At 34.7% G+C, this 12,293-nt stretch overlaps 1 protein-coding gene across 1 annotated transcript; it reads right to left on the bottom strand.

Moving 5' to 3' along the window:
* Nucleotides 1–7,560: 7,560 nt before the first annotated feature.
* LOC136974339 (zinc finger MYM-type protein 1-like) lies at nucleotides 7,561–11,900 on the bottom strand. The gene is made up of 3 exons (XM_067269193.1): nucleotides 11,765–11,900; nucleotides 9,043–9,320; nucleotides 7,561–8,676 (listed from the first exon to the last, which is right to left on the bottom strand). Exons 1-3 carry the CDS (start codon nucleotides 11,898–11,900, stop codon nucleotides 7,561–7,563), a joined length of 1,530 nt encoding a protein of 509 aa, XP_067125294.1.
* Between the last annotated feature and the right edge of the window lie 393 nt (nucleotides 11,901–12,293).

Here is a 12,293-nt window from a genome sequence, read left to right as displayed (position 1 = left end):
TTAGCCTATTACTGCGAAGATCAGCGGAACAAAGTTATTAATGGAAATTTACAACTCAAAAGCAGTATTTACAGAAAACCGAAGAAGATAACTGTCAGAAAAAACGCTATAAATGTGTTTACTGCACGTGTTTATATGTATGAATTATAAAATTTAAACACGACATTTATCACAAAATGATATTTATTCAGTATTCGTCTATACAAAACGTGGATTCGATTTAAACAAAAGCATTTTCTCATGTTCTTGGTCGCCTTGTTTTATACCGAGGAGGACAAAGACAAGGTGGATCTACTTTTTTGCACACCGGTATATCAGTCAGCAAGCAATACGGTCTACAAATTCCACGTACTTCTGCATTAGTACATAGTCTATAACCACTTTTTTTTTAACTCTTTCCGCCCTGTGGGCACTAAGAGGGCCTCTTTTAGAAGGCCCATTATGGGTTCGGCCAGGCCCACAATGGGGCGACCGGGTGGTGAGGGACGGGGCCCGACATATCCGAACGGACCACCCCCCGAAAAATACCTGGGGATTTTCGACCCGTTCGGATTCGATCCCGGGTCCCCCAGAGCGGTAGGCTGCCACCTTGACCGCTCGGCCATCCGGCCGTTGTCTATAACCACTTGTAACGGTTGGAATAACTGCAAAACAAACCAATCTAGATCGATTAAATATTTCTTTACGTAATTAGAATAATTAGTGACACTCACCGGTAATACAGATGAACTGGACCAACAGCAAAACCTTTGTCTTTTCCATATTACAAAGACGTGCCGTCCTTGGAAGCGGTGGAAGCGCCGCTTCCCTTGTATTTTCTAAAACGTAAATACATATTGTGCAATTATTTTCATATTTTAACGTATTTTGGATTAATAAAAATTAATATTTTATTATAACCGCATTATGTATCTTATTACAAATTTCTATACTACATGTGAGAAAGACGATAAGATTGCTATTCTATAATATATAATCGCCTTGCTGTATAGTAGATTCCAATGTTAATCCGTCTCTGTAATCCAAACAAACATTTTGGTAGACGTATCTCACAGCAATTTCTGGTTAGCAAAATTATTGTTTATTTACAATTGAACTACATATGCATTTCGGGCTGGTATAATGTAGGGGAGACCGGGGCTAGTTGTCACAGTTTTTAGTCATTTCTAGTTTTAGTGTCTATAATATCAATTTATTTAGGTTTAAGTGAAAATGTATACACCTACATATCTGTTGATTTGGTTTATAATAAATATATGAACATTGCAAGAATTTTTTGTAATAATTATTAATTATTTTAGAAACTGTGTTACTCTGTGACAACATACCCCGAGACTGGGTATGTTGTCACAGAGTAAGGGGTATATTGTCACAGGGTATATATAGTCTAAGTTCTCACATTTCATGAGTTTATTTTGCTTATGTTAAGTTATGCGTAATACGACATTTACTCGTGCCAATTCTATAAAGAAAATAGATTACTAATTTACTATTATTTATTCTGCGAAAGACAAGTAACTCAAATCTTTACATATTGTCTTTACAGTCACAGTTGTAACAAACATAATACGGATTTTCATCTGTACGTGGCTCGTGAGAACAAACTCTCGCCACAAATCAAACAGAAAGTCTTTTCTTTCTCTTCTGATGAATCAGTCTTAGTGACAAGTTGCCCCGTTCGATGTGTGACAATTTGCCCCAAATGAACTTTCTTAACAAATCGGTTCATAGTTTCTAATTTCAAAATAGAAAATTCGATTGCTCATAATGTATATATACATTAAGAATCCATCTGATAGGAAATACAGTTGTTACTCACCTTTTTCTAATTTCAAGTTTTCAAACGGCACAAGGCATGATGCATCAAAATTTACGCGAGTTGTTGTAAATCTTTTAACCGCTAACTAACGGAAAACAATGCAACGGATATTATTCGAATTTTGTAATGACATAGGCGAACGGTAAATGAACCTACTCCTAGATGACGTGACCATTCAGTTTTGATTATAAAGGTTATATTTGCACTGTGACAACATGCTCCTTGTGACAACATGCCCCTTGTGACAACTAGCCCCGGTCTCCCCTACTCCAACCCCTCCTCAATGATTTTCATCTTTATGTAAATTACAAAATTATGCTTAACATAGGAGGAGGGAGGGCGAACCTTCCTCATCTCTAACATTATACTCACAAACAATTAAAATATTTGCCATAACAGATGCTCAAAGAGTTGTAAAAGTATCAATGAAAACCGACATACATATGTAGAGGCTTGATGCACTTACAATATTATTAAAATAAGCACCAGGATTACAAGACCCCAAATGGCAAATATTTTAATTGTTTGTGAGTATAATGTTAGAGATGAGAAAGGTTCGCCCTCCCACCTCCTATGTTAAGCATAATTTTGTAATTTACATAAAGGTGAAAATCACTGAGGAGGGGTTGGAGTACATTATACCAACCCGAAATGCATATGTAGTTCAATTGTAAACAAAAACTAATTTTGCTAACCAGAAATTGCTGTGAGATACGTCTACTAAAGTGTTTGTTTGGTTACAGAGACGGATTAACATTGGAATGCTATTGTATATCTATATATATAATCGAGACGAGTTGATAATAATAATAATAATCAGCGCAGAGCCCAAACGGTTAAGAGTTGAAAGTTGAAATTTAGTACATAGTTACGGTACGTCACGAAAACGCACACTAAGAAAGGATTTTTCGAAATTCCTCCCCACGGGGAGAGGGACAGGATCAAGGCTTAACACTTCCATTGTTGATGGAGAACAAGAGAACAAGAGAAAGCGATGTGCAAGGTTTACGGGCGCTGGAGGAAAAAAAAGAAAAAGAGTAATATGTTAGAACATATTCGATTTTCAAATTTAAACAGATTAGTTCGGTTTTTCTCGACTTTTCTTCTTTAGAACATTCGATGAAAATCGAACGATATAATCAGAACACGTCGTGAAAATCAAACAATATTAGAATATTCGATTTTCAAATTCGACCTTTCTTTAGAAATATTTAGTTTGTTGATGAAATTACTCTTTTTCTTCTGTGACTATAACGTAATAATCTTAATCTTCGCTATCGTTACTTTTGCCCGAGCAACGCCGGGCCTATCTGCTAGTTTGAATATAAATTCGTATATGCATATTCCCAATGGAAGCGCCGTATTGTCCAGTACAGGACGGCCCACCAGTGGCCAAGCGGTTTTCGTTCCCTGAACACTGGGAGTTCGGTCGTGGGTTCGCGCCTCGCTCGAACGGGCTGGCCAAGTGGAGTTTTCCGGGTTTTCTCCACGTCTGTAACGCCTGAATAGGGGCCAGTTACCCTTAAAAGACCTCCCGGAAGGCATCCTCCCCTAGGTAGAACGCCGAATTGTTACGTTGCCATAACTTAAAACGAACAAACAAACAGGACAGCTTCCAGGGCGAAAATATTTGAACAGTGTAAAGCAGCCAGATTATATGCATTTGCGCATGCGGTTTAGCTGGTGGAAGCTGCACACCATAACGCTTCCAATGATTCTATTCAGGACCAGTTCTTGGCTGTTAGATGTTTGGCCGCCCTCGCCCCATTATGTGAATTGCGAGTAGATTTATAACAACCCAACCGATAGGAGTTTACTGGTATGTTTTTATGATAATTCTGTATAGTTGACAGGAGTTTTAAAAAATCCATTAAAATAATTGATATATTTATTCTGCTTTCCCATCTTGTATTACTTACAGATTTCAATGTTAAACTAGTGATATTACGATTTAGCATAACGGGATGCAGAAGAAACGTGTACAATGTTAAAAAATTAACTGTTACTTTGGCAGCATCATTTACAACTAAATTTAATGAATGAGATGCACAAGGTACAAAAAAAAGCTCTAGAATTTATGTTCCTTAAATTTACGATTTATGTATCCGTTGTCATAAAAGTTCGTCTTTCCACTTCTTTCTCAAGACTACAAATATTCAAGTACAAAGTAACCGGTTTCAACTTACTTCTATTAAGAAGTAGTTAAATAATTAAGAGATTAGGGAATTAAGGACAACCTGCTGAAAGAGCCGGAATTTTACCTAAAAGCGTAACTGAACCAATCTCTAGCCGAGTACAGTGGGGACTGATTTCTTCGTAATATTAGACGTAATAAAGATAGAAATGTTTTCAGTTCAATAAGAGTGACTAAAAAGTTGTAAATTTAGAAATTTCCGTGGACACCTGATTCTAAAACGAATTAGTTAGAAACAAATGACAGACAATCTATTAACATTAGTAAATAATATAAAATAAATATTGAAAATTATAACAAGATAGTTATAGCTAATAGTCATATTACATCTAAATTAATAGATGTTATATGTTTTTTATCAAATCAAGAATTTGGATTTAAAGGGAATCTATTGAATCTAATAACAGAGGTAATTATATTGAACTTGTTTATTTATTAAGTACGTCAGATAATCTATTAAAAATACATTTAGAGAAGTCTACGGCTTTTACTGGCTTATCGAACAAACGAATACGAATGGACCCTAGGCCATCACTGACGCGCAATTAACTGATTGCCCCTGGAAGTCGGCTTCTTACAGAAACAGCTTCCCTATCATCAAATGTCACGGCACGCCACTGTGAAATAAATGTTTTAAAAATTTTTAACAAGATAAATTGATCGGTTGGTTGGTGTTTTCGGTACAAGGGCCACATAGGCTAAGCTGCGCCATGTAAAATGGTCAATTTGTCTAACTTAATTAAGATATACATATTTAGTTATAAATATATATTATAAAATAACAACAAAAAAATAACAAGTATTTACAACAATACAAATAAACAAACAACAATATATATGAAAGAAAAGGTAAATAAATAATTAAATCTCTATATACATATTACTGTAGTGACTTTCAGAAAGTCCAGTAGGTTTTCAAGATTTGGCCTCTGGCCCAAAACCTCTGTCAGATTTGCATTTCCAAAACACAGTCTACGCCTCATCTCGGAGGCAGAGTAATTGCACAGTGTGTTTTACACTTAAAGAGCAGTTGCAATACTCGCATATTGGCTGGTCATCACCCTTCAGAGGTATTGAATTGGACAGTCGAGTCTGTCCAATTCTCAAAAGAGTAAGAATAACCTCCGATCTCTTATCATACTGTTTATTATGTGCCCAGTTTTCTATCAAAGGTTTGATCTCATGTAGTTTATTGTGGACTTGTGCGTTCCACAAATTTTGCCATCTCTCCTCTAGTCGTTTTTTAACGACTAGCTTCAAATCACCTCCTTCAATAGGCATTGTAGGCTGTGAAGGACTTTCTCACTTTGCAGCTGCGTCAGCTTCTTCATTAGCATTTATACCTACATGGCCTGAGACCCAACAAAATTTTACAGAGAAATTACTCGTAAAAAGATGGCAAATCAGTTTACGAATTTTAATCACTATGGAGTGAGAACTAGATTCACATGAGATCAAAGCCTGAAGTGCACTAACTGAGTCAGTGTAAATCACGCAGCAACGATTATCTTTTCTGATTACATACTTTAAGGCTAGGTAAATAATCTGCAGCTCTGCAGTAAAGATGGAAGAACTCGGTGCTATTTGTTTTGCCACGATTTCATCTTAGCAGACAAAGGCTGAGCCAACGTAGTTATCCGATTTAGATCCATCAGTATAAATAGGAATTAAATTCCTGTCACGGTGTTGAATTTCTGCAAAGTGCTGTCTAGAGACGTAAACTGGAGTGGATTCCTTAGAAAACTGCTTTAGGGTCGATTTACACACAACAGTGACGTGCCGGCACAGTACAATAAATTTTTGCCTGTGAGAAATCGTTGACCTAGTTTTAAACCACCCTGTCCAGACTCGTTCGTTACAGTGCTGTGGAGTGGCAGTGGCGTGACTGTAACGTGAAAGTACATTTCTCGGGAACGATATTTTCACTGATGGTAAATTTTGTTTTCTAAGGAAATCAAAGGAAATTTTAAATCAAAATAATCAATAATTAATTATAATCAAATACAGGTATTTTACTTTATTTCTTTACTCTAATTATTTTTAATTATTTAATTAATATTCAAAAAATTTAGTTTCATCATCTATTAATTCTTTATAAAGTGTATGAAATTCCCCTTCTATTGACCTTTTTGTCCATGCTTGATGTACCCACTGCAGTGCTTTCTTGATTGGATTTCTTTTTCATCGTCCAAACATATAGTTATGATAGCCAATTCTTCCTGAGAAAACTGCATGACTACTCACCGAAAACGAAACAAATACTGCACGGTTAGGTCACTGTTGTGTGTGAGTACTCATCACTGTGCCGTGCTCGACGTCAAGGTTACCAAACGGTCATGATGCCGGCACGACACTGTTGTGTGTAAATCGACTTTTAAGCTAAGGTCGACTTCTATCACAGGGTGATATACTTTTTTTTCCTTTTTTTAAACTCTTTCTGCCCTGTGGGCACTAAGAGGGCCACTTTTTGCAAGAGATTATGGGTTCGGCCAGGCCCACAATGGGGCGACCGGGTGGTGAGGGACGGGGCCCGACATATCCGGACAGACCACCCCCCGAAAAATTTCTGGGGATTTTTTTCGACCCGTCGGGATTCGAGCCCAGGTCCCCCAGAGCGGTAGGCTGCCACCTTGACCGCTCAGCCATCCGGCCTCCCAGGGTCATATACTATCAACCTCGACTTGTATAATTGTTGTTTGTGTCCAGCTCAATTGTGCTGCTTACATTCTCCATTCTTATGTCAAATGTACTTGGGCGGGCTGCAAATAATCTTTTCAGCTGAGTATCTGATACTGTACAATCAACTGAGGATTTAGTCTGGGATTTCTGTTTAATATAATAAAAGAGAGACAACTGTTCTCTCCTGACAGATAGTGGAGGTGCATAAGCATCCACATACAAGCTTCGAACAGAAGTTCGAAAAGCACCAGTGTACAAACGCAATGCTCGATGGTGGATTGGATTCAGCATCCGAAGAGTAGATTCTCGCGCAGAGCCATACACAAAGCATCAATAAATCTATCTTTGAGCGGACAAGGGCCCTATAAATCCTGACCATAGAACATTTGTCTGCTCCCCAGGATGAGCAGCTTTAACCTAAGCAGGATGAACCTTTAGAAGATTCGGAGATTTTAGGAATCTACTCTTCAAGTTGCACAGGTATGGCAAGAACGTCTGTTTTTGGTCGAACAAAACACCCAAAAACTTACACTCATTGACTATTGGGATTTTAACCCCATTTAGGTGAATTTCGGGATCCAGGTGCAAACAAAGCCTTCGGCAAAAGTGGATGCACGAGCAGGGCCGTTCCTAGGGTATCTGCCGCCCAGGTGGGAGAATAATTTTGCCACCCCTTCCCCCAAAGTTGTTAAAAATTTACAAATAAAAAAGATAAAGTAAATTTAAGTTAAAAAAAATTGTACAAATATACACAGTTTATTTAATAGAATATAATGTTACAACTTATTTGTAATATAATAAAGAAATAAATACATAATTCATACATACAGGCAAGGATGCTAACATATCTACTATTTCTACTAATAAGTTATACAGTAAAGTTTGCTTTTCTAGCTTTTTTTAATGCAAATGTCTTAACAATGTTAGACACATCTATATTTTCTGACAGCTCTTTTTCAATACTAATAATGGATAAGTCTGAAAGCCTTTCTTGCCCCATTGTGGATCGTAGATAATTTTTTATTATTTTAAGTTTGGAAAAGCTTCTTTCTCCACTAGCTACTGTGACAGGTAATGTTAAGAAAATTCGTATAGAAATTACTAAATTTGGAAATAGATAGATGAGGTTATTTGTGAATAGGTAGTTAATAACATTCAATGCGTTCATTTCAGAGGAAATATAGGGTGCAACATTGTCAATTTCATCATATAAATCTTGAGCTAAAATATCTTTTTGATTTTTACATGGATCACATAAACTATTCTCTAGAGCTTTACATTTTGCAAATCTAATTGATTTATCCATTTGAAGGAAATTATATAGGTTGTTAAGAAAATTAAACAATGTATCATGCTGCTTTATTTGCTCGAACCTTTCTTCCAATTTTGATAATGCGGTGTCCAATATTACAAAGTAAAAATTAATTTTGAATTGGTCAGCCGAGTCTTTAGGTGCCTCGTCTTCACACTCGTAATCAAATAATCGCTTTTTTGTTCGGGGTCTAACAATATTAATCGGAGGAAACGAAGGGTCACAGTCAATATCATCGGCAATTTTTTTGGCCTCTTCTAAAATATCATTAAAACCTTCATTTAATCTAATATTAGATAAATAAGTTTTCGTCTGCTCCAAGATTAAAACGATATTAGGTAGTGTAGAATCTGACTCCTGCATCACTTTACTTGCAATATTAATTTTTGTTAACACAATATTCCATGTAATAATAGAACAAATAAATTTAAACGACTTGATTTTTAAGAGTAATGAATTTGCCATATTTCTGGTTTCAGGGTCTCTGCTATTATCAGAATAAAGTGCAAATAAAGCGTCATATATTTTTGCCAAATTGTATCTAAGAACTTTCAAAGCATCTATTCTACTTTCCCATCTAGTACTAGAAAAAGGTTTTAATGATAAAGTTGGGATTTCATCTTTTAAAACTTGCCAACGTTTAGTCGATGCAGAAAAGAAAACGTAAAGTTCCTGCACAATAGCAAAGAAATTTGTAATTTCTAAAGACGCTTTTGCAGCGTCATTAACAACTAAATTTAAGCTATGGGCCGCACAAGGCACGTAAAAAGCTCTAGGGTTTAATTAAAGAATTTTTTTTTGTAAACCATTATTGCGACCCTTCATATTCGCACCATTATCGTAACCCTGCCCCCTTAAATCTCCTAAACAAATGTTGTGAGTCTCCAAAAAATCCAATAAAACATTGGTTAAGCCTTGTCCTGTCGAATCTGATATTGAAATGAATCCCAAAAAATGCTCCCTAATTTCTATTTGCTTTGATTTATTATTTAATAAAAAAAACCTTACTACAACAGTAAATTGGTCTTTGTGACTTACATCAGGAGTCGAATCTAAAATAATAGAAAAATATTTACTAGCTTTTAGCATAGATATAATTTCATGTCTTATTTTCTCTCCCAGAAGGGAAATTAGTTCGTTTTGAATATAAACACCTAAATAATGAGGCATATTTGATGGAGTTTTTCTAATCCTGTTAATATGATCGGATATCGTATCATTAAAGTTTGCAATTGTTTCAATTAATTTTAAAAAGTTTCCATTTTGTTGCTCATATATCTTGTTATTTTCACCCCTAAAACTCAAATTTTGACCGGCTAAAAATTTAACAACATAAATTATAATTTTTAAAACAGAAACCCATCTATCTTTTTCCATGTTTATTAATTTCTCATTTAGTGAATCAGTTGTCGTTTTAGAAGAAATTGATTGTTTTAGATCAATCCAAGATTTTGTATTACAAATGTGACCTTTTGATTTTCCATGTCGTTCTATAACCTGACTTAAATGTCTCCAATCATTATAACCCTCAACTAAACCACTAGAAAAAGTTTTAAATATTTTGCAAAGAAAACAATATACACAGTCTTTTGATTTAGAATACACCAGCCAAACTCTTGGAATTATTTCCCCATTACACAGTTTTTTTTAATAATAAATAGACGAGAAACCTCTATTGTATTTATTTAAAGGAAACGTTATATCAGCTTCTGTCAGTTGGGTAGGCCCTAACTCTATCAGAGTTAATTTAATTTTATCCAATAAAACACCAGGCCAATAGTTAGGATCCTCATGAACATGAAGATTTTCATTTTCAAAACTTACTTCTTCAGGACTTTGTTCTTTTAATAAAACACCTGCTTCCATTGTAGTTTTGGTATTCGACGAGTCCTCCTTTTTTCCCCCGCTACTGACCACTATGAATTCGGTCTCCGTCACATTTACATCTCGAGCTTGGGAACTTGATGGTGCCTCCTGTGATGTTGTTGAGATTAAAAACGTTTCGAGTGAACCACTAGCCTTTTTAACTAATTCTTCCTATTCACGCTTTCTTTTTCTGTACTGTGCGCCAGAAAGCCTTTTTCGATTATCAGGCATCTACCAAAAAAAAAAAAAAAAAAATGAATCCAAGTTATGATTCGTCGAAAAAATTTTGTTTTCGAAGATTTAAAGAAGCATAAATTAATTAAGCTTTGTTTTTCGAAAAATACCAACTTTTGAAAGGAAACTTTACAAAATTTTTTATTTTGTCTGAAAATTTCAACATTTTTAATCAAAACAAAAAAATATTAAGATTATGCTAATCATTAATTAAACTATATTTTACTAATAAAAAAAAGAAAAATGTTTTACTATTGTTATTATGTTGGTATTATTATTTAAGTTATAAATTTGTTACACAATATAAATTTAATTTAACAAAATATTATTTAAATTTTATTTAACCGCGCAAAAGCAAAATATAATCAAATTAATGTATGTACTCACCTTATCAAAATAATGTATGTACTCACCCTGACTGTCTCTCTAACCACGATATCAAACAAAAACTTTTTAAGCTGTTGCGATTTACACGATTACACGTTTAAAATTAAAATAAAAGAAATTATCCCGGTGCGTGCATTTCTATGCTTTGACCACAGACGAGTATTTTCCTGTAAAATCTTCCTCGCGACCGACGTGAAAAATAGCTTGACGAGTTAAAACAAGAAACTGTTATACTTGCCACTTGTTGTGGCCTGAATAAGTTGTGTATATAAAATTTTAATTTGAAATATAATTAATAATATTTAGAATAGTACATGTATTCAAATAATATTAGAATAGTAGTATTTTAATGATAATATTTAGAATAATATTTATGTATTATATTAATTTAATGATAAATTAATTTTTCCCTTTTTTTTAAGGCGGCTCGCGCCGCCCCTTAGGCTTGCCGCCCGGGTGCCCCGCACCCTCTGCATCCCCGGATCGGAACGGCCCTGTGCACGAGGTCTTCTCTGTGTTAAAACTGAAACCATTGGTCTTTAACCAATTGACTAGGCGATTTATGGAGATTTGCAGTTGTCTCTCGATAAAATTCATGTTACTAGACTGGCAGGAGATTTGAAAGTCATCCACATACAGAGTGTTTCACACTGGGAGGAAGACAGCTATGCTGTTAATTTTGATTAGGAACAGAGTTACACTCAAAAATAAAACCTTGAGGGACACCTTCTTCTTGGGTGAAAAGCCCAGATAAAGTGGTGCCGATCCTAACTTGGAATCTTCGATTCTGTAGGAAATTTATTTTATAAAAACTGAAAAATTACCCCGCAATACGAATTGGTGCAGATCACGGAGTATCCCATATCGCAAGTGGCGATCGTAGGCCTTCTCTATACCAAAAAACACAGACATTAAGTGCTGTCGTCGAACAAATGCTTCGCGTATAGATGTTTCAAGGTTTACTGAATTGTCCGTGTACTTCTGTTCCTACGAAATCCGCTCTGATGTGATGAAAAGTAATCCTTTCAACAATTTAGAGAGATTATTCTTAATTTCTTCTACGGAATTTCTTTGCAATATTTCATATTCTCAGATGATACTATTTCCATTTTTTTTTAGATAATAGTTCCTCTTGTTTTAATACAACCAACTGATGCGATTTATCAGTCTTAACTAAAGAAATGTTATTTTTATTAAAAAATTTATTTAATCTTTTTATTTTGTTAGTTATTTTAATTGTTTTTTTTATCTGTTAGATAGCCCTTATTTTTACCTTTGAATCTCATCAGGTCTTTACTCATAGCAGTTCTTAATTTCACTTGATCTTCTTTTTTACCCGGAAGATTTCTTATTGCATTTTCCATTTCCGCTATTATAGGTAAAGACTTGTTAAACATTGGGAGATTCATATCAATTCCGCTCGATAGAAGCCTCAAGTAATCACGTGGTATTTGTACATCTGTAAGGTTAATTATTGACTTATTTATCCATTCTTGCTTTTCATCATTAGTAGGATAATCAAATTTTGTGGTAAATTTAGCATATTTATTTAAGTTATATTGATCAAAATTATTTCGTTCCTGATTATTAATTTTGCTAGTATTTCCGATGTGTGTCTTTAAAACCTTAATTTTTTTACGTAAGCTAAAAATCTTTTTACCTTTCTTTTTTATTGCCGATTTTATAATTAATTTTTATATTTTCCTTACATGTCCTGGGCGAAGTCGGAATAAGAGAGTAGTTTTTACTTGTTTTAAAACTAAAGATAATTCTTTTATTTTTAGCATTTCATAAGTATATCG

Source organism: Centruroides vittatus, unplaced genomic scaffold (genome assembly GCF_030686945.1).
Source record: "Centruroides vittatus isolate TY-2023 unplaced genomic scaffold, ASM3068694v2 contig_347, whole genome shotgun sequence".
In the NCBI taxonomy this organism is placed as follows: domain Eukaryota; kingdom Metazoa; phylum Arthropoda; class Arachnida; order Scorpiones; family Buthidae; genus Centruroides; species Centruroides vittatus.
The sequence above is the reverse complement of the archived record's forward strand: the minus strand, read 5'-3'. Positions and strand labels throughout refer to the sequence as shown.